This window comes from Lytechinus variegatus, chromosome 3, assembly GCF_018143015.1.
Source record: "Lytechinus variegatus isolate NC3 chromosome 3, Lvar_3.0, whole genome shotgun sequence".
Classification (NCBI taxonomy): domain Eukaryota; kingdom Metazoa; phylum Echinodermata; class Echinoidea; order Temnopleuroida; family Toxopneustidae; genus Lytechinus; species Lytechinus variegatus.
The window spans coordinates 6,739,735-6,766,209 of NC_054742.1; the positions used below are offsets into that span (position 1 = coordinate 6,739,735).

General features: G+C 37.2%; 1 protein-coding gene across 2 annotated transcripts in view; it reads left to right on the top strand.

Moving 5' to 3' along the window:
- Positions 1-26,475, top strand: part of LOC121410092 (probable imidazolonepropionase) — a 51,399-nt gene that overhangs the window by 10,193 nt on the left and 14,731 nt on the right. The window contains exons 3-6 of one of the 2 annotated variants that reach the window (XM_041601960.1): positions 7,752-8,189; positions 13,237-13,386; positions 18,799-18,905; positions 25,808-25,872. In XM_041601960.1, coding sequence (XP_041457894.1) covers positions 7,752-8,189; positions 13,237-13,386; positions 18,799-18,905; positions 25,808-25,872 — 760 coding nt within the window. Of the gene's footprint in view, positions 1-7,751; positions 8,206-13,236; positions 13,387-18,798; positions 18,906-25,807; positions 25,873-26,475 lie in introns of those variants that run through there. The other variant, XM_041601961.1, reaches the window with a different exon arrangement.

Sequence of the window (26,475 nt, forward strand, 5' to 3'; positions counted from 1 at the left end):
TGATTAAGCTTAATTTCTTTTCATGTGTTTGCATACTGTAACTTAAGATTGGAAGAAATGATGTAACTGGTAAACACTTTACTAACATGAATATCAGTGTGTGGGACTAGAGTGAAATTTCATGGTATTTTTGGAAGAGTTTTAAAAGGTGAAGAAATAAAATATTGATTTTAACATATTTTGTCAATATCATACCAATAATCAACATACACGAAAATCAAGTTAAAAAATTATTTGTCCAGGGGTCAAACTCAAGGTCAAAGTTAAGGTCAAAGGTCATGACCTGATAAATTGCTCCAATACCTTATTTGATGCATGTTTTGGATTCCTCTCTGAATTTCCTATTAAAATTAAATGGTACCAGTTTTGTGAAAATTGGTCAACACGTTACGACGCAATGGCCATTGAAAGTTGAAGGTCACGCCCATTTTTGTCAAAACAAGGAGAAAAGGGCGGGCCGTAGCGCGAGAACCGACGGACCGATTGGACTAATTTTTTTTGTTTTGTGCTTGGGCCATGTTGAATTTTATGTGTATCAAATTACAATGAATTCTGAGACGGTCGGGTGCAACCACTGGGTGAATCCAGATGGAATGACCCATATGAATCCTTCACACGTGAGATGATTTGAAACCATGGGTGGGTATGGTAGTGGATCGTATTACCGAACACTTTTCATGAATTCAATCATTTAAAAAATATTATTCTCATAAAATTCACCAAACCATAAATACACAATTACCTACAAAATTTAAATATGTAAAAAATTGCCGAAATCGTTTTTCCTTTTGATGATATTAGCTTCCTATCGGACACCTCTTCGGATGTGAAATATTTTGGTCACTTGAAAAATGTATTGTATTAGTACCGAACGTGTGTTTTCTATGGGAAAGTTGAGAAATCAACAAAATCACTGATGAGCTATTTTGACCATATTTTATTATTTTTTAGAATATTAAGACTTTGAAAATGTGTTTTTTACCATTTTTCATCATCTTTCAATTCAAGTTCACTTTGGAAGGATGTTGCAAAGAATTGAGCGTATAAAATTATTTTCTGACGCATACGATGCGCACGTTCGGTAATACAAGGCCGGTCAGTAAATCACTCACTATACTTGCATTTCTCTTTAACTGTGGCAGGGAGGGCCGGAGCCCAGCCAGGCAGTACAGTCATCCATGTATTACTAGTCAAACACTATCCAAAATGGGGTAGAATTAGCCTTGAGGATTCTGTGATCCTATTTGGCATAATTGTCCCCAAATCCCAAAATGGGGAATATTATAATCATACCTACCACTAGTACCAGAACGCATGAAAATCACTTCCTTTCTCCAGAACACAGTCCCCAACTCTCGCACAGCTCACTCATTCAATGAACAAGGTTATGATATACCGGTAACCTCGTTATCAGTTGCATCTCCATGTGTGGCAAAATAAGATTGGCAATGTTTGGCTATTTTCTCTTTTTCTTTGGGACAAATGCTTGATTTTTTTTTACACTATCAGTTTTCATTACAGCTTTTCATCATATAACTTGGCTTTTAAATATATTTGATTCTTCAAATTATTTTTTTCTTAATTGAAAATAGAGATTGAAAAATTAAAATTTTCTTGCCATATTACTTTCCACCAATAGAGGGCGTACACAAACATATGCCTAAAATTCAAGTTTTTGAGCGCTCTGGTGAATACAAACATTATTCCCAAGTTAAAAATGAGAAATGAATTACAATTTTATGGAAATTAGTAATTTTGGTCTGAAAAGTTAAATTTTAATGATTTTTAAGTGTGTGCTCTGTACAGCATTGGCATACCATAGTCCTACCTGTAGATTCCCCACAGGCAGGATGGTTGCTATGAACAACTGGCACAGCTCAAGAACTTGCGAAATGATAACACAAAAATGAAACACACTCTTGGGTTCTCTTCCTATTATATACTCGTGATACAGTCCCCACTCTACGAGAAATCAAGCTTGATTTTCACGGCGGTGCACTTATTCAATGAACAAGGTTATGATATAACCTTGTTCTCAGTTACATCTCCATGTGTGGCAAAATAAGGGTGGCAATGTTTGGCTTCTTTTTTTCTTTTTCTATGGGACAAATGCTTGATTTCATTACACTGTCAGTTTCCACTACAGCTATTCATCATATTGGTGCTTCTGTAAATTTAATTCTTTAAATTATTTTTTCTTAATTAAAAATAGAGATTGAAAAATAAAACTTTTCTTGCCATATTACTTTCCATCAATAGAGGGCGTACACAAACATATGCCCAAAATCCAAGTTTTTGAGGGCTCTGGTGAATACAAAAATAATTCCTAAGTTACTAATGAAAAATAAATTGCAACTGTATGGAAATTAGTAATTTTTATCACAAAAGTGATATTTTAATGGTTTTTTAAAGTGTGTGCTATGCACAGCATTGGCATACCATAGTCCTGTAGATTCCCCAAAGGCAGGATGGTAGCAGTGAGCAAGTGGATGGTCCCCAAAAGTCGCTACACTGACTTAGTAAGTTGTTGAGGTGTCAATAATGTTATCTAGATCAGTTAACTTTTTAGTTTTGGAGCTGGGAGAAGCAATCTAAATTTCATCACCAACACCGGACTTGAAATCACCTACACCTAGGTAGATCCTTGTCATTTGATTGGTTGTTTGATATCGATTAAAATGATAAATAGTGTAGGTTGAAGGTAGGTAGTGTATCCTATTGCCGGAAACCTCTATTTCAATGCACTTTAAAATGACAATTTATTTAGAATTTCCATTTATTCTAGAGGAAATACAATCAATACATATTCGCACTTCCTTTTTCCAAATATGAAAATTAGGAATATGGTAGAATTATTTGATACTACATATATGGTAATTACCAAAGTTCTTTGCATCTCACTTGCGCATACCCCTCCATGAAAATTTTATTTTTTTGTGTGACAAATTACATCATGATTCCGGACAGGTGAAGAAGATATTCTTGATTATAATGATGTAAGAAAGAATTTGTGACTTTTTTCTTCAAAAAGACTTCATATATCATATGCGTAAATTCAAAATTTTGTTTGATTTTTGTCATATCGAATCTTAAACCAAAAATCTTCAGTCTCTGTATTTTGGTTGTTCAGCTGAACTGCGTTGACTCCACTCACCAATACATAGACTGAAGAGATCCTGGCCCGTACGTAAAGACAATGTATTAGCAGTAACGTTAGATCTAACATTCCGCAGAAACCTGATCTTCGGATCGTTTTTGTCTCGCCCACCAGAGGTGAAGGTGAGACTTAGGGATCCAAATGTTGTCCGTCCGTCGTCCGTCCGTCACAAACCTGTAATGACACATAACTCCACAACCGTAGGTCGCTTTTCAACCAAAATTTAACGGTAGATGGACTGCAGTGGGAGGTCACATGGTAAGGTGAAGGTAATTTTCAGGTCAACGTTAAAGTTTACATGCAAGACTCTCTTATGACACCTAACTCCACAACCATAAGTCGCTTTTCAACCAAACTTGGATGTTAGATGGACTTGGGGGACCTGCATGTTATGCTGCAGTCTGAGGTCATATGGTAAGGTCAAGGTCATTTTCTGGTCAACGGTAAATTTTACATGTAAGACTCTTATGACACCTAACTCCGCAACCGTATGTTGCTTTTCAATCAAACTTGGATAGTAGATGGACTTGGGGGACCTGCATGTTATGGTGCAGTCGGAGGTCACATGGTAAGGGCAAAGGTCATTTTCAGGCCAACATTAAAGTTTACATGCTGGACACCTAACTCCGCAACCGTGAGTCCCTTTTCAACCACTTCGAGTGTCGGAGCTCCCTAGGTTACATTGTAGCTGACACGTCTTTAATGTACAGGCCAACAACTCTTCAGTCTATGTATTGGTGAGTGGAGCCAATACGGTTCAGCGGAACAACCAAATACAGAGACTGAAGCTTTTGGTCTAGCGTTCTATTATAAACACACAACAACTAACTACCGTCAGTTTTTCAAAGTCATCGATCACAACAAGGTAAGAAGCCACTTGGTCTTCTCCCCCCCCTTTTTGGAGGACACCTAGTGGCATCCCTGTTCTTATGCTATTATACATGTAATCACCCAGACATCTTTTATCTCCTTCATCTTTTTGGTTTATATTATGAATTGGATTACTACATTTTAGTTGGGCTGTCCTATTTTCTTTAATTGCATTGGTTAGCTGTAAGTTAATTCATTAGTTTCTATAGCTACAAATTTGATGTCAGTTTCAGGTTACATGACCAAGGTCAAAGGTCATTTAGGGTCAATGAACTTAGATCATGTTGGGGGAATCAACCTCAAAATCTTAACCCAAGGGTAAGTTTTTTAAGTGTCATCTATACTTAGAAAACATATGAACCTAGTTCATGAAACTTGGCCATACAGGTAATCAGGGTCAAAGGTCATTTACATGTAGAAGTTCATTGACCCAGTTAGTGGGTATATGGTGAATTACCATCATAACTTGTATATGGACCTAGCTCATGAAACTTGGACATAAGGGTAATCAAGTATTACTGAACATCCTGCCTGAGTTTCGGGTCACATGACCAAAGTAAAAGGTCATTTAGGGTCAATGAACTTACACCATGTTGGGGGAATCAATATCGAAATCGTAACCAAGGTTAAGTTTTTGAAATGTCATCATAACTTCGAAAGTATATGGACCTAGTTCATGAAACTTGGACATAGAGCAACCATGTATCCCTGAATATCATGGGCGAGTTTCAGGTCACATGACCAAGGTCAAAGGTCACTTGAGAGTCAACAAAGTTTGGCCATGTTGGGGTTGTTTTAGGAATTTTCATCATAACTTTGAATCTAGTTCATGAAACATGGACATAAGAGCAATCAAGTTTCCTTGAACATCTTGTGCGAGTTTCAGGTCACATGACCAAGGTAAAAAGTCATTTAGGGTCAACAAACTTTGGTAATGTTGGGGGTATTTGTGGAATTGTCTCATAACTTTAACAGTCTATGGATCTAGTTAATGAAACTTGAACATGAGAGCAGCAGTGTATCCCTGAATACCCTGTATGCATTTCTGGAACATGGCCAAGATCAAAGGTGATTGAACTCTGGCCGTGTTGGGAGTATGTGTTGAATTGGCAAATAAAGGAAGTTTATGGATCTAGCTCATGAAACATCGACATAAGGATAATCAAGTATGAATGATTGTTTTGCACATGTCTTAGGTCACATGATCATGGTCAAAGGTAATTTTGGGTCAATGGGCATAATATTTTATTATCATATTAGTGTTTTCTTCTGTGAATAATAGCTTTTTTCAAAGGAAGCACTGCTGCTATATTGCAATACAGGCGAGACTGACAGAGGCGTTCTTGTTTTTTTTTTATTTTCCCCGGTGAAATCCACCAGAGGGGGGGGCAGCTTGCCCCCTGCCCCCCCCCCACCTGTTACGCCACTGCAAAGATCAAGTGCAGCTCTTTTCAAATGGATCAAGAGAATTCAGGGTAGATGAAAAAGTACCGGTAGTTAATATATTTCAGGGGCACTCTGACACATATATTTTGGTAAGGTGATTAGCTGATTATGTTCGCTATTATTTTATCTTATTATTGCTCCCTTTCTTGCCCATCAAAAGGGGGAATTAAGCAGTAATAGTGGAGGGTTCGCCAGCACACCCTTTTACGTCGGTCAAACCTCCACCATCACGAATCCTATGGCCATCATCGGTCTATTGACGGAAGGGATACCGCAAAGCCAGATGAAGTCTCAGCATAGCATATCCCTGACAGAAATAGACCTAGGCTGCGTTTATGCGACCTCAACCCAGAATCATGATTTGAATCACGATTTGAATCATGATTCAAAACAGCAACATGAATCACGATCCGACAGAATCAGCGTTTATACGACCATCTTTCTATCGCCGTTTCTCCCTGAATTCGGGCCGATCCAGTGCGCATCACAGTGGGCAGTTTGACCCAGGAAGCAAGGTCAACATTTTCGCGCGTGTTTCTAAATTCACGTCGGCTGCTAGATTTTTGCTGCCGCCGGAGCTAACGCGCGATCGTTTGTGCCACGTTTACTCGGCTTCCGAAAAATAAATCTTTTACTTCCAGAATTCCGTGTATTGTACCTCTTATAGTTTTTGTTTACTTGTATTCAATTTCTGTGAATCCTGGTAAGGGATGCTTGTGCTATCAGGGTAGCGGGGCTGAGCCCAAAGCACAAGCAGAGCCCTGAGTTCGTCGTTAGTCCAAATGGAACTTGAAGACATGAATGATGAAAACAATGAACTATACAAATGACGCTACAGTACAACCCCGGGGGTACAATACACAAAATGATAATTCATATTAAATGCACATGACAATTGGCATATACCGGTACTAGTACACTGGCAGTACTGCTACACGAAAATTAACCTGCACGAAACACAGCGCGCGCCTTTGAGTCGAACCAGGAAGAAGCACGACACAATGACGTCATAGAATCGTGATTCAAATCACGATATCGTTTATACGACCTTTTTCGTTCGTGATTCAACAGAAACGTCTTTCAAAACGCTCCTTTTTCCGTGTTTCATGTTTGTGATTTTAAAGACGTTTATTTCCACTTTCGACTAAATGCAATCGTGATTCTGCAGAATCGTGATTTGAATCATGATTCTAATCATGATTCTAGGGTAAAAAAGTGTCGAATAAACGCACCCTTACATAAATACTGATACACTGTTTACATGGTAACAGCTGGTTTACCAGGGCAATTATTATCCCACATGGCCAAGGGTCCACAAGGCTGAGGGTGCATAAGGCATTCGTCAGTGGAAAATTTTCAGCTTGGCATATTGAATATGCAATGGGAAACTATTCCATATTTCAGTTTTCATTGGAGAATATGCTGTATTATCCAAAGAAAACCGAATATTTTCATATAAGTTACATTATAAAGGACATTGATTTGATGAAGTTTTTGTAAATTTACTTACCGATCATAAAAAAAATCATGTTTATTCGTTGAGAAAATTTGAAACTTTAGTTTTGATCATTTTTTAATTATTATTTCTCCATTATGTTTTTTTTTCTCAAAAGTGGTATTTGAGCGATTCAGATTCTACTGAGTGGAATTAAACGAATTTAAGCTATGTACAGACAAAAATCAAATTCAGAGATCTTAAACTCATGACATGATTGAAAAGTACTTTTTATTTAGAAATTCTTGTATTTATTCAAGATTTTTTTATTAAAGGGGAATCCAGCCTTGGTCATTGAGTGTTGTGTTGGAAAGTAGAAGAATAAATAAAACAGAATGGTGAAAGTTTAAAAGAAATCGGACAAGCAATAAGAATCCCTAAGACTACATGTATGTAGATTTCAAATTGGCATCTGGGTAAGTAAATTATGACAAGGGGCAAGGACAACTTTCCCATACATTGTAAGCCATAATTATCAGGGATTCGTGTTTTTTAACTTTGTACCAACAACGGAAAATGCTTCTCTTGGCACATCTGTAAAACACTAAAACCTGGGAGCTTCTTGGGGCCCCAACCCCCTGGACCCCTGCTAGGGCTTTACCACTGGATTCCACCAGGGGCCTAAAACAGGCCTCTAGACTCAACCCGTTGTGCAGCATTGTGGCCAGCCACTTGCTAGAAATAGTGCATTTCAGATTTTTTCAGATATTGGAATCTTTTCTCGTAGCATACAAAGTACTATTACTACTGCTTTGGTTCCTTCTCTCTTGTTCTCTCTTGCAGATATGTCCGCAGCAACACTTCACGCTTTAGGATATATTGGCGATGTGCAAGACCTGGCTGTGGTGAAACAATAATTACAAATCGGTTTGACATTAATCATTCAAATCCTGATATTGATATTCAACGACAACCTCTTGGGGATCACACACATGAATCCGATGATAATCAAATTTGCCGCCGACAATTTGTTGATGAAACTACAGCATTGATTAAAAGTGATCCAACTCTTACTATAAGGAGAGCATATGACATTGTTTCAGACAGACACCACCATTCACCAGATATACATGTCCATGTACCTGCATTTAAAAGCATCAGAAGCCGGCTTCGACGAGCTCGTTTGGCACACCCATTTAGAACTTATCAACCAATACGTATGGCTAGGCAAATTACTGATGATCAAGGTGAAATAGAAAGCAGCGACCAAGTTGAGATAAGGTGAATATAGTTAAATGTAGGTGAATGTACATGTAGTTTGAGAAATGATGTTGAATGTTCTACATTTTTGTATTTAAAGAAGAAAGCCAGCATTTTATTTATGTGTACATGCAGCTGGATATTCTTGGATGTTTGTATCACTCACACATAACCACATTAGTGTCATTAGGAATAGAGATCTATTTTGAAGATAATGTAATGGTTTGAGGATGTTCCACAGTTATGTTTGTGCGCATCATATTTTACACTCTGTTCGCTGACGTCACAATAGATGAACAGGTGTGTAATCAGCTGTAGGTTTGAGCTGATTTTTCTCCTTATACGCACCAATTGCAGATCCAATGTGTTTTTTTTATAAAGCCAATAAACTGGATTCATTCCATGGACCATTTATTTTTTCAATTCTTCTACAATTTCAAAATACTTTGCTCTGTAGTGCTGCAAATTAAAGTATAATGCACATGACCCCGTGTATGAATAAAAGGTAGAGTGGTTTGGAATTTTTCCTCACAATGAGAGAAAGCTTTTGGCATGTTTTGGGATGTTTTAAAAGGCACATTTGCTCTCATAAAAAAGCTAATAGTTTGAAAACAAGCACATGAACCCATATTTATTAATGTTTTCACATCTTAGGTAATCCTTGGTCTACAACTTTTCTCAAAGTTTGGTGAAAATGACATGGATTTTGAATGTTTGGGAGCAGAACTACGAAACCATTCTCATTTAGGACGGTATTATCAGACTTTTTAAAATGTTTTCAACTCATTTTAGGTGATTTTCAAGCCAACTTGCAACAATTTGGACACTGATAGTTAAAAAACGAGCGCATGAACCCCATATTTTTTACTTCCCTACACCTTTCCAATGCATTCCTCTACAATTTGCCGTATTTGAGGAAAATTACATGGATTTTGAATAAAGTGCAGCTTATTTAATTTTTGAGTTGATTCACGTCTTATGAAGATTTTTTTTTTAAGTTTATGCAGCATTTTTGTCAAACGAGGTTGTTGCTGACTCATCTAAAAATATTTACATATCCTGAAAGTTTGATGCGATATTGACAGAGTAAAGATGATTCAAACTCATTTCGTGAATTTGTGGGATCTAATATGCTTTTCACATTGCATAATTTCCTTATTAACCCCATGCTATCCTTAACCCCATACTGTCTTTTTTTTATTCACACTGTCAGTCTTAACCCCTTACTATCTGCTTAGCCGGGGTTTACGCCTTAACCCCGGGCAATCACACAGCTCATGAATATTGATGAGTTTACCATACAGAGCGCGATGTACGTGCAATTTCGACTTCTGTGATTGGCTAATGCTTAGCCCCACTTTTCCTAAGCCCTGTTTCGTTTCATACTGCATCTCTTAGCACCACAATTGTGCTGCACCACAATAAGCCGGCTAACCCTGCTCTTTTGCAGGGCCAGATAGTACCATACTATTTACCGTGCTAGCCCACTTTGCTAAAACGTAGTGTGAAAACGAAGTGGGCTAAGCTTAACCCCAGGAAATTGATGGGGCTAAGACCCCCCCCCCTTAGCCCCACCAATTTCCTGGGGTTAAGGGAAAAAGGTGCAGTGTGAAAAGCATATAAGAGAGGCAGCATACATTCGTAATTACGAAGCTTCGTTATTCCGAAGGTTCGGATACTCCGAAGGTTTGAAATTCTGAAGGTTCCTTTGTCCGAAAACAAAATGAGGTTGGTAATTTTGAAGGTTTGTTAGTCCGAAAACGAAAAGAGGTTCGTAATTCAGAAGGTTCATTAGTCAGAAAACTAAATGATTAACTAACCTTTAATATTTCGTTTTTGTCTCGCCCACCAGAGGTGAAGGCAAGACTTAGGGATCCAAATGTCGTCCGTCCGTCACAAATCTAATGACACATAACTCCACAACCGTAAAGTGCTTTTCATCCAAACTTGGATGGTAGATGGACTTGGGGGACCTGCATGTTATGCTGCAGTTGGAGCTCACATGGTAAGGTCAAAGGTCATTTTCAGGTCAACGTAAAAGTTTACTTACATGCAAGACTCTCTTATGACACCTAACTCCGCAACCGTAGGTCACTTTTCAACCAAACTTGGATGGTAGATGGACTTAGGGGACCTGCATGATATGCTGCAGTCGGAGGTCATATGGTAAGGTCAAAGGTCATTTTCAGCTCATCGTTAAAGTTTGCATGCAAGACTCTCTAATGACACCTAACTCCGCAACCGTAAGTCGCTTTTCAACCAAACTTGGTTGGTAGATGGACTTGGGGGACCTGCATGTTATGCTGCAGTTGGAGCTCACATGGTAAGGTCAAAGGTCATTTTCAGGTCAACGTTAAAGTTTACATGCAAGACTCTCTTTGACACCTAACTCCGCAACCGTAGGTCACTTTTCAACCAAACTTGGATGGTAGATGGACTTAGGGGACCTGCATGATATGCTGCAGTCGGAGGTCATATGGTAAGGTCAAAGGTCATTTTCAGCTCATTGTTAAAGTTTGCATGCAAGACTCTCTTATGACACCTAACTCCGCAACCGTAAGTCACTTTTCAACCAAACTTGGTTGGTAGATGGACTTGGGGGACCTGCATGTTATGCTGCAGTTGGAGCTCACATGGTAAGGTCAAAGGTCATTTTCAGGTCAACGTTAAAGTTTACATGCAAGACTCTCTTTGACACCTAACTCCGCAACCGTAGGTCACTTTTCAACCAAGCTTGGATGGTAGATGGACTTAGGGGACCTGCATGATATGCTGCAGTCGGAGGTCATATGTAAAGGTCAAAGGTCATTTTCAGCTCAACGTTAAAGTTTGCATGCAAGACTCTCTTATGATACCTAACTCCGAAACCGTAAGTCGCTTTTCAACCAAACTTGGTTGGTAGATGGACTAGGGGGACCTGCATGTTATGCTGCAGTTGAAGGTCACATGGTAATGTCAAAAGTCATTTTCAGGTCAACGTTAAAGTTTACATGCAAGACTCTCCTATGACACCTAACTCCGCAACCGTAAGTCGCTTTTCAACCAAACTTGGATGGTAGATGGACTTGTGGGACCTGCATGTTATGCTGCAGTTGGAGCTCACATGGTAAGGTCAAAGGTCATTTTCAGGTCAACGTTAAAGTTTGCATGCAAGACTCCTATGACACCTAACTCCGCAACCGTAAGTCGCTTTTCAACCAAAATTCGATGGTGAGGTGGACTTGGGGGACCTGCATGTTATGCTGCAGTTGGAGCTCACATGGTACGGTCAAAGGTCATTTTCAGGTCAACGTTAAAGTTTACATGCAAGACTCTCTTATGACACCTAACTCCGCAACCGTAAGGTGCTTTTCAACCAAACTTGGATGGTAGATGGACTTGGGGGACCTGCATGTTATGCTGCAGTCAGAGGTCACATGATAAGGTCAAAGGTCATTTTCAGGTCAACATTAAAGTTTACGTGCAAGGCTCTTAAGGCAAGTGTTATTCCAACCCAGTCATATTACAATGAAGTTTTGATACAATTCTGTTGCATACCCTCGCGTATCACGATATTTCTGGTTATTTTTATACGTGAGCGAGACACAAAATTGCTTTTGCCTTGTTTTTATTTCGGACTAACGAACCTTCGGAACAACGGACCTTATTTCGCTTACGGATTAACGAACCTTCGGAACAACGAACCTTATTTCGTTTTCAGATTAATGAACCTTCGGAACATCGAACCTTATTTCGTTTCTGGATTATTGAACATTCGGAATAACGCCGCAACTGTTCGGATTAACGAACCCTTTTACGTTTTCGGATTAACGAACATCGAGGTATAGGCAATTCGCGCGTTTCGGAATTACGAACCTTCGGAATAAAGAATCTTCGAAATTACGAACCTTCGGAACAACAAACCTTATTTCGTTTTCGGATTAACGAACCTTCGGAACATCAAACCTTATTTAGTTTTTGGATTATTGAACCTTCGGAATAACGCCACAAATGTTCGGATTAACGAACCCTTTTACGTTTTACGAACATCGAGGTGTAGGCAATATGCGTGTTTTGGAATTACAAACCTTCGGAATTACGAAGTGTAACCGAGGGAGGCATAATTCTCTTCATTGCGCAACATTTCGTATCATTCAAATACAGCGACTTTGAAGCTTATAGAAAAGAAATAAGCACATTAACCAATATTATTTTTTCATTTTCATAATGCATAGATACCAAAATAACTCTGCAAAATTTGGTGAAAATGACAATATTAAGACATGTACTTAATTTAAACTGTGGAACATCCTTTAAGGGATGCTCCAGGCTGAAGATATTTATATTTCAATGAATAGAGTAAAATTAACAAAGCATTATAATGAGAATTTGATAACAAACTTATTGAAGTTTAAAGATTTGCATCATTCCTCTGAAACAGTTCTTGGCATGTCTTCATGAATATTCATTAGGTGGGTTGATGATGTCATATCTCCATATTTTCTTTTGTACTTTATTATATGAAATTAGGTTTATTCAATATTTTTTGGATTGACAACTGATTTTTCATAAGTCATTTCTTGTTGGAACTTATTTCATCATGATGGAGACATACATGTATAATATACACATAATTATAAAAAGTGAAACAATTATGATTTCATGTAATAACATGAGAATAAAGAAATTGGGGATGTGATATCATCAGCCCAACTAGTGAATATTCATGATGACTGTTTTCACAAAAACTTGCTAAAAAATTTTTAATTCAATAACTTTATTATTTGTTATTCAATTTCGATGAAGTTTTCAGCATTTTGCTCTGTATATTTTATTTAGATATAAATATCCTCAGCCCGGAGCATCCCTTTAATCAAATCAGAATTTATTTTAAGTATATCTCTAAAATCTACTTGTTCTTAACGTTTTATGTTCCTCATATGTCAATTGAGACATAGTCCCACAAACTACCACATAAACCATGCACTGATATGAAACTGCTCTATTGTTATTTTTCCAATACAGTATAATCAAAATAATGTTTAGATAATTCATATTTCTTCTTTTTGTTTTACACTTCTTGAGACAGAATGGATAGTTTGAAGTTACTTGTGATGAATGCAAGACAAGTGGTTCAGGTTTGTAATGGTGGTGAGACATGCCTTACTGGAGATAACATGAAAAGCCTGGCCATAATACAACAGAATGACACAGATGGTGTTGACATCGTAGTTGGAAGGTGATTAATGATAAACAGTTTAACTTTTTAATTCAGCTAACAAATTCATGTAGCCAGCAAATCTAGCAGAAAAAATGTGTTGTTTTGGGATGATAATGTTAATCAGTTATTGCATAGCACAAATACATGACAAAATACCACTTTTCAGATTTTATTAAGTACATTTACATACTTTTATATTTCTGTCCTTATGAAAAACTACCCATTTGAAAAAATAATTTTCCAATTATTAGCTTATCCAGCCCGAAGGGCCAGGTGAGCTTATGCCTCGGCGTCCGTCCACAATTTCAAAATGCTTCTTTGTCATTTCAAGTCCGATTTCAATTCTGTTTGCTTTATATGATAGCACTAGGTGGGGGATTCAAAACTTCTCCACAGAATTTTGAAACTCATTAAATATGCTCATTCATGCGCATTTTTAAAATTCACAAAAAAATCTTCTTTATTTGTTGACAGAGTTTGATTTTTTTTGCTTCCATCTGAGCATTATGAGGTTCACCAAACTTTTACACAGAATTTTGAAATTTTAACTTAACAAATTTCTTGCTAATTTATGCAAAATTTTTTTATGCATATTTTTTCACATAAAATGCTTCTTTCTTTGTTGACCGATTTTGATTTGCTTTCTTTAATCTGATAGCTTCATGGGGTTCACCAAACTTCTACTCAGAATTTTGAGTAGAAAATTATGCTAATTTATGCGAAATTTATACATCACAGAAAATGCCTCTTTATTTGTAGACCAAATTTCAAAATGCTTCTTCTTCGTCATTTTAAGTCTGATTGCAATTCTGTTTGCTTTATATGATAGCATTAGGTGGGGGATACAAAATTTCTACACAGAATTTTGAAACTCATTAAAGGTCAAGACCATCCCAGAAAAATGTTAATTTCAATAGAGAAAAATCAAATTAGCATTGTATGCTGAAAATTTTATTAAAATTTGATAAATTTGATGTAAAATAAGAAAGTTATGACATTCTAAAGTTTCACTTATTTTTCACAAAACTGTGAGATGCACAACTCAGTGACATGCAAATGAGGCAGTCAATGATGTCCCTCACTCACTATTTCTTTTGCTTTTTATTGTTTGAATTATACAATATTTCATTTTTTACAGATTTGATAATATGGACCAACTTGATTGAACCATATAGTATAAAACAATGCTAATTGCACATGTTCAGGGAGAAATTAATCATTGTTTCACACGACAACGGAGAAAATTTGAATATTTCATATAATAAAGTACATAAGAAATAGTGAGTGAGTGATGTCATCAGTTTCCTCATTTGCATGCCGACAAGGATGTGCATGACGAAAAGCTTCCATTTGGGAACACTATACCCCAGTTCCCATTCTCATCAATTCTCTTCTCCAGCCGTAACTGCCTCAAGAAAGCAATTTAATTATCAAAACACCTGTTTCTTGACGTTGGTCCGAAGATAAAACAACAGCCCGGCATATACAGTCACAGCAAGGGGCCACGCACGATGGGATGCATGCGCAGCGCTGAGTGCGGTCCCTGTAAGCATGCCGTCATTTTTATTCGTTTACTTTCCTTATTCCGAGGTCGATTTTCTTTGTTCGAAATTGAAAATGGACTAACATTGGGTTACTGAATACAATATGCCTTTGGAAACGTGATTAAATATGGATTCCTAAGGTCCTACTACAGGCAGAGAAGTCTTACGTAATAGTGCAGCTGTTTATCTTTTCGTCCTTTGCTCAACGCTCATATACTGGCCGTTGGGGGTGAAATTGAGACAGCGGGGATTACCCCTGGATTACTTGGCCAAGCGCGGTTGATAAGGGCTTGGAAATGATTTTTAGGAGATCCAAATGGAAAATGGGGTACAACACCGCAGTTCGCAATCCGAACTTTTTGTTGGGGTGTTCTTGTTCTTTAAATATGCTTATTTATGCACATTTTCAAAATTCACAAAAATTGGTTCTCCGTTATTTGTTGACCAGATTTTATTTTTTGCTTCCTTCTGAGGTTCATCAAAGTTTTACACAGAATTTTGAACTTTTCAATAGAAATTATTTAATGGTAATTTATGTATATTTTAAAAATTCTCATAAAATGATTTAATTGATGACCAATTTTGATTTTATTTCTTCCATCTGGTAGAACTTCATGCATGAACTTCTACACAGAATTTAGAAATTTTGACAAGAAAATTACTTATGCTAATTTATGCAAAATCTATTCATAAATCACAGAAAATGCCTCTTCTTTATTTGTTGACCGGTTTTGAGGGAGGGGGGTGATAACCTTTTTTTTTCTTTTCAATTTTGTTTGCTACTTCCCCCACCTAAATTCAGATGGACCCCCCCCCCTAAATTTGTTGGATTCCGCCGCCAATAATAGCAGAGCAAGACTAAATTGTAATCTTAACCAAGGCTAAGTTTTTGAAATGTCATAACTTCTAAAGCATATGGACCTAGTTCATGAAACTTTGACATAAGCTTGATAGTGTATCACTGAATATTGCCCGAGTTTCAGGTCACATAACCAAGGTCAAAGGTCACTTACGATCAACGTGTGACCGTGTTGGGGATATTTGTGGAATTGTCATAACTTTGACATTTTATGGATTTAGTTCATGAAACTTGGACATAAAGAGCAATTTAGTATCCCTGAACATCCTGTGAAAGTTTCAGGTCACCTGACCTAGGTCAAATGTCATTAGCAAATTTTGATAATGTTGGGGGTACTTGTGGAAATGTCATTACTTTAAAGTTTATAGATCTAGTTCATGAAACTTGGGACATAACAGTAACCATGTATCCCTGAATATCTTGTGCTTCTTTCTGGTGACATGACCAAAATCAAAGGTCATTCAGGGTCAGTGAATTCTGGCCGTGTTGGGGGGTATTTGTTGCATTGGCATCATAACTTAAAAATTTATGGATCTACACATATAGTTCATGAAACATAAACAAGGGTAATCAAGTATGAATGATTGTTTTGCACATGCCTTAGGCTACATGATCATGGTCAAAGGTCATATTGGGTCAATGGACATAGTATTTTATTATTATTATTTTATATGAGTACTTACTTTGTGAATAATTATTTAATAGCTGTTTTCAAAGTCAGCACTACTGCTATATTGAATCGCGCAATGCAGGCGAGACTGCCAGAGGCGTTCCACTGGGTTTTTTTTCTTCCATCTGGTAGAGCTGCATGAGGTTCACCAAACTTGTTCACAAAATTTTGAAATTTTGTCTTGAAAATTATTTATGCTAATTTATGAAAAATTTATTCATAAATCACAAAAAAAAATTTCTCCTTCTTGATCAATTACAACACAGATTTTAAAACTCATTAAATATGCTAATTTATTCATATATATTCAAATCTCACAAAAAATACTTATTTATTTGTTGAATGATGTGATTATTTTTGTTCCATCCGAGAGCTACATGAGGTTCACCAACAGGCGCATAGCCAGGGGGGGAGGTGGGGGCAGTCGCCCCCCCCCCAAAACGCCCCCAAAAAGAGAAAAAAAAGGGAAAAAAGAAAGGAGAAAAGGAAAAGGGAAGGGAGGAAAGGGAAGAAAGGTAGCTTTGTGTTTTTTTTTCTTTTTATTCGTTATTTTTTTCTCAAAAGATAAACTCCTTCACTCTTCTTGATCTAAATTTATATATGAATTTTGCTTCCACGCTGCGCGCGGTTAAATGACAATATTGAAGTTCGCCATTGTTTCCCCCACCTTTTCTCAAACCCTGTTTTTCCACCTCAGCTATGTGCTTCTTGCCAGTTAGAGTTGAAATTGTATACATTAGTGCATGAATTTGAGTAAGGTTACTGAGGCCGAAGTAAATATATGAAGTTATCTTTTTTTTCAATTGATCGCGCAACTTCTGGTCTGGTCGGCTCTGAGCGGGTAAAATCTTTATATCAGTTTCTGCCGTCACCTCCATAAAGTCAACTTCTCCCGCTTTTCAGCTCATTACTAAACAATCATAATTTTGGAGCAATTAGGTTCCTAATATAAAAAGAGGAAGGTATGAAATTCGTGTCGTATTAAATAAAAAAAGTACAATATTTTTTATCAAATTGTATTAAACTTCATGTCATTTCCCTGTATACATTTATCTCCTGTCCTGTTTTGTGCCCTCAGTTTGAAATTTTGAATGACACTTTAAGTTTCTTTATATTCAAAATGAAGCGCTTCAGGATAAGTCAAAGAAATTAGGCATCTTTTTTTTTATATAGAAAGATAATTTCAATAAATCACAGAAGTTTCAACTTTTTGCGCACTATTTTCCTTGTAATTAAGTTCAATAATCTTAGAAAATCAATTGAATTAGAGCCGATTGGGTAGTAGAGATATCTACATTTGATGAAACGTCCGCCTTTTGAAATTTCAGAGTTTCATTGCTCTGCGCGGGGAGGAATATCTTCCTCCACACTTCTCCTCTTTTTTGCGAGTTAAAAATATGCACTGTTGCTAAATTGGTTGTAATCAAATCTGATCTTTCCAAGGAAAGTATTCAATATATCTTTGAGAATACCCTTTTCTCGGGACCCTTTTTATGGCAAGAAAAATGGATAAAACGCTTTAGCTTCAGTTATTATCATTTTAATTTCCTCCATTGTATACCTCTTTTGTGCGTTCACAATCACTTTTGAAAACAAGGTTCAAAATCGCAATATAGTCAACCGATTGGAGGTACTAGAGACAAGAGAAACGGCTCCTTTTCATTTCAATTTATGAAATACTAAAAGCTTCGCGCGGGAGGGGGAAACTCCCCCTCCCTGCACCCACCCCCTAGGTCGCGTGCTCTGTAAGTGTTGGCACGCTTCGCGTGCATTAATCGCCCCCTCCAAAATGAAATCCTAGCTACGCGGTTGTTCACCAAAGTTCTACACAGAGTTTAGAAATTTTGACAAGAAAATTATTTTTGCTAATTTATACGAAATTTATTCATAGATCACAAAAAAATGGTTCTATGCCATTTCTTCATCAATTTTAATTCTGTTTCCCCAATCACTACAGTGTCAACTGGACTAATTTTCGTTGCGAGATGATGGATGAGCTCCAAATCATTAATGTGCTAGTTAAATTTAAAGAGAGCATTATTTGTTAGTTCTAGTTGTTAATGTGATTAATGGAGGAAAGTCTCTCAAAGCTGAATGGAGAAAAGTGTCTCAAAGTGATTGTTATTGGCTTTTTATAATGCTCCTAAGAACTGATGATTGATGAAAAGCAATCAATTGCCCCAAAAATAATAATTTATCATTACTAGGATTGATTTTTTTCATACCTCCACCACACACAATATGCGCACCATCTCCATAGCACTTAATTTTGATAACACTGTAATGTATGGCAATAATGTTTGATCAAATTAACTCTAACCCAAGTATTTTTTTTGCCATTCTTCTTATGCTAACAGAGATGGGAATATCATAGCGATTGATCACAGCAGTGTTATCCAGAGTCAATATGGAGCATGTGAATTTGATGAGGTTCTTGATGCTACTAATATGTGTGTAATTCCAGGTGAGTTACAGTGGATGAACCCAGCATAGTTGTGCAGGTGTAGCGGTGACACAACATTTGCTCCTGCAGCAATTGATCCAGTCTTAATATCTCAGAGGGCATAGGGTTAGAGTTAGGATTGTGAAAGAGTTTTTGGTTCAGAATAATGTTAAGATAAGGATTTAGGTTTATTTAGGTTTGGAAGTAAGGTTTTATGTTTGACTTTATGTGCAGATTTTCCATTGGAGTAAATGTCATGGAACCGGTGTAGCAGGATTTCATTTGGGGAGGGAGTATCACAGGCCCAATTCAAAAGCAAACAACAAAATACTATAGGGGAAAAGGTGATTGCCTGAGTAGGGGAAGGTGGGTAAGTTGAGCATAGGGGCAAGTTGAGCTACCTGCCCCAGGACAATAATAAATGAATGAATCAAGGGGATCCATTACAGTGATACAAATGCAAATACGGTTTTAATGAAAAAAAAGTAAGTAATAGTGGGTATAGGCCGGGGTATTTTGGGAGTTCATATGGCCGGGGGGGGGGCTCCCAGGCCCCCCCATCCTAAGATCTCGGCCGTCGACCGCGCGATTGCGCCGAAATTGGCACGCGGAATGCCTTGGACATAATCTACAAGATTTTATAGTAATTTATTTAATGCGAATTGTATTAGGTTATTATGCTAATTTATGCGTATTTAGTATGCGAAATCATACTTTTTCCTCTAACTCCCTAAATAAAGCTCCATATGTACCAATTCTTGGTATAGAAACTCTTTGTGGTGTTCTTAGCAAGCGTACATGAAAAATTTGCGATGTCAAATAATTTTCGTATGTATTATATTGTTTTTGCAATTTCTTATATATTTTTTTTTTACCTTTTCTTTTTCATTTTTTTTCAATTAAATTTGTTGGGGGCTCTTCTGTGATCATAAAAAGCATAAAATAAATACATTTGGACCAGCAAAACTAAAAATAATCATGCATTAATGAATGTTGGTTGAAAATACAATTTGCATTGACTTTGTACATTGTACACGTAATCACGGTTTTGAGCAATTTTTGGTCTGACATGCACTTACATAATGTTGCGTGATTTCGGAACCATGTACCTGGGTGACGCAAAATTGGTCTCAAAAGTTGTGCAAGACTTGAAAGTAAAAAGTCAGTGAGCAGCGCGGTAAAAAATTTCGCGCGGCGAAAATATCGCGCGATTTGTTGAGGGGGGCCTCCAAGGCCCCCCCCCGGCCTAGATAGGGTTAGTAGTGGGTACTTAAAACAAGTTACGATACTTACAGTACATGTACATGACAAAACAAAAAATATTCCAACTCAATTAAATGATTACAAATCTTTTATAATTTCAACATAGTTCATATCCATAAATGATATAAATATTTTTTCAGGAAAAAAAATAATTAAACAAATATTAAGTTCTTAGCTGGTTTCAAGTGATTGGAGCCCATTCAAGAATACGACTATCGCTCAGAGAATACAAACACAATGACTCATCGTGGTGACATCACAAAGGAGGACGATCCCCAAAACTTCTGGCAAGCAACCTCAGTACGGCTTTTCTTTATTCCTGTGCAGAGTTATAATCACAATACTAAACAGCCTACAACAAAAATTAACTTGAAACCACACTTCTATATTGATCCAATAAAGAATTTTAGGAATCAATATGTGTCTCTTCTGCATAGCAGAGTGAGATTATACTGTAGGCACCGCTTTTCTGGCAGTGACGGCATCAACGCCAAATCTTAACCGAAGGTATATTTTTTTAAATGACAGCATAACTTAGTAAGTATATGGACCTGGTTCATGAAACTTGACCATAAGGTTAGTCAAGTATTACTTAACATCCTGCTTGAGTTTCATGTCACATGATCAAGGTCAAAGGTCATTTAGGGTCAATGAACATTGGCCAAATTGGGGGTATCTGTTGAATTACCGTCATAACTTTGAAATTTTATAGATCTGATTCATGAAACTTGGACATGATAGTAATCAAGTATCACTTACATCCTGTGAAAGTTTCAGGTCACATGATCTAGGTCAAAGGTCATTTAAGGTCAATGAACTTTGGCCAAATTGTGGTATTTGTTGAATTAGCATCATAACTTTGACAGTTTATTGGTCTAGTTCATAAAACTTGGACATGAGAGTAATCAAGTATCACTGAACACTCTGTGCAAGTTTCAGGTCACATGACCAAGGTCAAATGTCAATGAACTTTGTCCATGTTGGGGGTAAGTATTAGATTGCTGACATAACTGTCTAAGTCTATTGATATACCAAAAAGTGGATGTAGGGGTAATCAAGTATCACTGACAAGTCTTAGGTCTCATGATCAAGGTCAAATGTCATTTATTTTATCATTATATAAATTGTGTTCTTTGTGAAAAATTATTTTATAGTAGTTTTCAAAGTTAGTACTGCTGCTACATTGAATCGCGTGATGCAGATGAGACTGCCAGAGGCGCTCCACTTGTTTAAGTAAAGTGACTGCCCTTGATTTGCTCTATAATTTTGGCATTGTATTTCATTTCCGCAGTAGTTAAGCATGTCAAGCAGCCATTTGGGTTGCAACGGGTCCGAGATGTTTAATCTGCTCACAGAGGACATCAGTCAATCCAGCAGCATTGTTCTTCATTGCTTTGACAGCGTTGCACAAGTCGTATATGCTGAAAGGCCTTGTGGATTCAGATGGCTTGAGGGAGGCTGTTCCTGCACTTTGAAGGAGGTTGGCTTTCCGTGGGCAATGACCAGGATTTCCTTAGCTGTTCACAAGAAGCTGGTGGGCCACTTGGTCAGCAGTAACTTGGGGCCTTGGCTGAGACTTCTTGTAGTCGTTTTCAAGTATCCGAATTGTTTTCCAGACTTTCCCACTGCTGTGAGTCATGTGTGCTCTTAGTAGTTCTAATTTCACGATCTACTTGTTTTTGAGTTGATTATATTGTGAAAGGTGCCAAGAATCTTTGGCATTGGTTAATCAGGGAGCGAATGCGATTATTCATCCAAGGCTTGTCATTGTCTCTTTTTACAATCGAAATTTCAGGAAAACATCTTTTGTACGCTAAAGACAGCTCAGCTTGAAAGGCTACCTGCATATCCACAGCATTTTGAAGATCATGTAACCAATTCCAATCAGCAGAAGTCAGACACTGACCGAATAACCTGACTGAAGAATCTCTAACGGGGTGGATTGATACCTTCTGGCACATTGGTTTAGGAATAGAAGCCTTTGGAGAAAATGTTATTGTTCTATAATCACTGTTTCTGATCGGATTGTTGATGGCTGGTCGGTTAAAATCATCAGAAATATTTGTCAACACCTTGTCTAAAATGATATCGCCTCTTGTAGGTCTGTCCACAATCTGAGAGAAATTGAGCTCGGATGAAATAGATTCAGTATGCATCTCATTGAAATCTCTCAAGAATCAGAAAAACGGGTGTGAATAATATCCATTGTTTCAACCAGTGAATCATTGAGATCTTGGTGAAAGGGCAAGCTGGGCGGGGCATCAACAGCAGGAACAAACATTGGCCGGAGCTTAGGAGTATCCAATCTATTCCATAGGACCTCAAGATCTGATGATGATGCTGCATTATCAATGATGATAACATTGAAATCAGATCTAGTGTATATTGCGACGCCACCTCCTTGGCGACCTTGACAGTCACAACGATGAAGCACAAATGCAGGAATATGGAATTGTTCATCAGGCTGGGAATCATTCAATCAGCTTTCAGAAATAATTGCTATATCAGTTTCATTGTACATTCACTATAACAATCAAGTCATCGAGTTTATTAGTGATCTAATGTTATTCAATAAAAACGACAGGTATCGAGCTCTGTTCAGAGGAGTTGAGTAATGATTCACATTGTTGATATTTTGTATTGTGATAAGAGTTCTGACACGTACATTTTTTTTATTGATAATGGGCATTTAATCTCAAAAAAGGCCTGTTACATAGAGATTTAATTGGCTTACGATTATGGCATCTACCCCTTATACGTGGAACAATACTGAGTTTCTTGGCAACCTGACGCACTTTCTCAACCGGATAAGAGGCAGTGCGTAAAGTATGGTGGCCGAATATATATCATTCGGGAGTATGGGAACTTGACCATCCAGGGCAAGGCTTATCCATTGTGTTTATACAAGAAATTTGCATATGAAAGGTAAAATCTTGGTATGTGTCGATGATGATGCGTTCTGCGTGTAAGTCATTGGCCATAACAAACAACGATAATGTCAATAGTAAACTCACATCATGTAGGCAAACAACAAATGGTAACATATCCATGTACCTGATTGTACTGAGTCCTTTATATCATGATAAAATGTTGGCAAGGAGTAGCATCAATTCAAATAAATTAAAAATAATGATCAATTTCAGAGAATTAACCTTGACAGGGAGACAAGATCACTTATTTCCTGAGTTTAGAAATTCCAAACAAAATTTATAATGAATATAGAAGTTTATGTAACAAAGACTCTTACATGGTCAGAGACTCCAACCAAAAGAACTTTTTGATCTGGAAATTCTCCTGCCTGGATCCCATAGCAAACTAGAGACTCCAACTTGATGTGCGCAAAGTGCACATCACGAGCGCGAAGTCCCTTGCGGCCGGGGTCCAGGTCTCACTTAAAGGGCCCAGGAAGTTCTAGGGTTCTAGATGCTCTCTCAGGCTAATTTTTCAATATATGAATGCATCAGTGGCATAATGAGCCCAAAATTTTGAGGGGGCTAGATATGGCGTATCACATAAAATTCATAAAAAGCTGCAAGCAAGTGAAGTGAGCAAGCAATAAATTTGACACTTTTACTTTTAAAAATCCAACTTTGTGATAGATTTTGACATCATAATGATATTATATTTCACCCGTCTCTATTGTCTCACCTGCGAAGCAAAGTGAGACTATAGGCGCCGCTTTTCCGACGGCGGCGGCGTCAACATCAAATCTTAACCTGAGGTTAAGTTTTTGAAATGACATCATAACTTAAAAAGTATATGGACCTAGTTAATAAAACTTTGCCATAAGGTTAATCAAGTATTACTGAACATCCTATTAGAGTTTCATGTCACATGACCAAGGTCAAAGGTCATTTAGGGTCAATGAACTTAGACCATGTTGGAGGAATCAACATCGAAATCTTAACCTGAGGTTAAGTTTTTGAAATGTCATCATAACTTAGAAAATATATGGACCTAGTTCATGAAACTTGGACATAAGGTTAATCAAGTATCACTGAACATCCTGCATGAGTTTCACGTCATATGACCAAGGTCAAAGGTCATTTAGGGTCAATGAACTTTGGCCGAATTGGGGATATCTGTTGAATTCCCATCATAACTTTGAAAGTTTATGGATCTGATTCATGAAACTTGGACATAATAGTAATCAAGCATCACTGAACATTTTGTGCAAGTTTCAGGTCACATGATCAAGGTCAAAGGTCATTTAGGGTCAATGAACTTTGGCCGAATTGGGGATATCTGTTGAATTCCCATCATAACTTTGAAAGTTTATGGATCTGATTCATGAAACTAGGACATAATAGTAATCAAGCATCACTGAACATTTTGTGCAAGTTTCAGGTCTCATGATTAAGGTCAAAGGTCATTTAGGGTCAATGAACTTTGGCCGAATCGGGGGTATCTGTTGAATTACCATCATAACTTTGAAAGTTTATTAGTCTAGTTCATTAAACTTGGACATTAGAGTAATCAAGTATCACTGAACATCCTGTGCGTGTTTCAGGTCACATGTCCAAGGTCAAAGGTCAATGAACTTTAGCCGAATTGGGTGTATCTGTTGAATTACCATCATAACTTTGAAAGTTTATGGATCTGATTCATGAAACTTGTACATAAGAGTAATCAAGTATCACTGAACATCCTGTTCCAGTTTCAGGTCACATGATCAAGGTCAAAGGTCATGTAAGGTCAATGAACTTTGGCCATGTTGGGTTTTTTTGTTGAATAACCATCATATCTCTGTAAGTTTATTGGTCTAGTTCATAAAGAGGACATAAGAGTAACCATGTATCACTGAACATCTTGTGCGAGTTAGAGTAGTATGCAAAGTCAGCACTGCTGCTATATTGAATCGCGTGATGCAGGTGAGACGGCCAGAGGCATTCCACTTGTTTCCTTTCCTCTTTTGTTCTTGGTCGTGATTTTTTTTTTATGGGGGGGTGTACGCCTTAGGTTGGTACTTGGTGAATGAATCAAATAACACACATAGGCCATAGGAGGACCTAATAAGGAGGGATGATGCTAGCAAGCTAGCCCACGCCTGCTAAATTTATGAGTACGAGATCGCGCGGAGCATTGGTGCTCTACTTAATGTAATTCTTAACTTGGATATAGTAATTTGATTCCATTTAGTTTAAAAAGGTGTTTGGGTGGGACAAAGATAATTTTAAGCAGGAGAAAACACATCTTATTAAGCGGGAGACATGGCCTGGGCGGGAGAACAGGATATTTTGTGAGGATGAGCTTTTGGCGGGAGATCTCCCGCCGAAAGCGGGAGAGTTGGAGTCTCTGCATAGTTAGGTTTTTGTTATTTACAGATAGAGATTTATTCTTTATTTCATACTACAGATAGAGATTTATTCTTTATTTCATACTACAGATAGAGATTTATTCTTTATTTCATACTACAGATAGAGATTTATTCTTTATTTCATACTACAGATAGAGATTTATTCTTTATTTCATACTACAGATAGAGATTAATTCTTTATTTCATACCTAAGTCATTTTGATAAAGTAATCCAGAACTCCATATTTGTCACATAAAATTACCATTTTCATTGTTTTGCTCTCTTTGTCTTTATTTGAAGTATAGATGAATTCTTACGTTTATGTATGCATTTTAGTGATGTGAATTGATTTGTTTCTCCTAGGTTTGATTGATGGTCATACCCATCCTGTGTGGGCTGGAGATAGAGTCCATGAATTTGCAATGAAGGTAAGCTCATCACTACTTATTCATAGCATACAAACAGATTTTGTGCTATAGTTGCACTTATTTTAGTGTGAATTGTGACAAAAGTCTAATAACAAATGCCTAGTTGGAACAAAAAGCAGGCTTAGATCAGCATGTATTTATTATACGACTTTTCTCAGTGTCTGCCTATAAAATCAGGTCTGATAATGAATTCAGGATGAACCATGGTCAAAATCTTATCCATCTTTGTCAAACATGGTATTGCCATTTTTTACTTCATACAGCTTTGACATGGTCTATTCGAAATTAGATTATTGGATCCATAGTTGAACTTCCCCTTACTGTTTTGTTTTAGGTCAAGTCCATTTAAGAAAATTGTTGATTTGAATCAAAAGAGGAAAATCAAACAAGCACTATGCTGAAGATTTCATCAATATTAAGTGTAAAATGAAGGAGATATGACATTTTAAACTTTTGCTTATTTTTCACAAAAATGGTTGTATGCACAACTCGGTCAAATGAGAGAGTCGATGATGTCCCTCATTCACTTTCGTTTTTTATTTTAATTTAAAAAAAATCTTTTTCCTCTCCACAGGGATTTTAATGGCAATCAACAGTCAATAG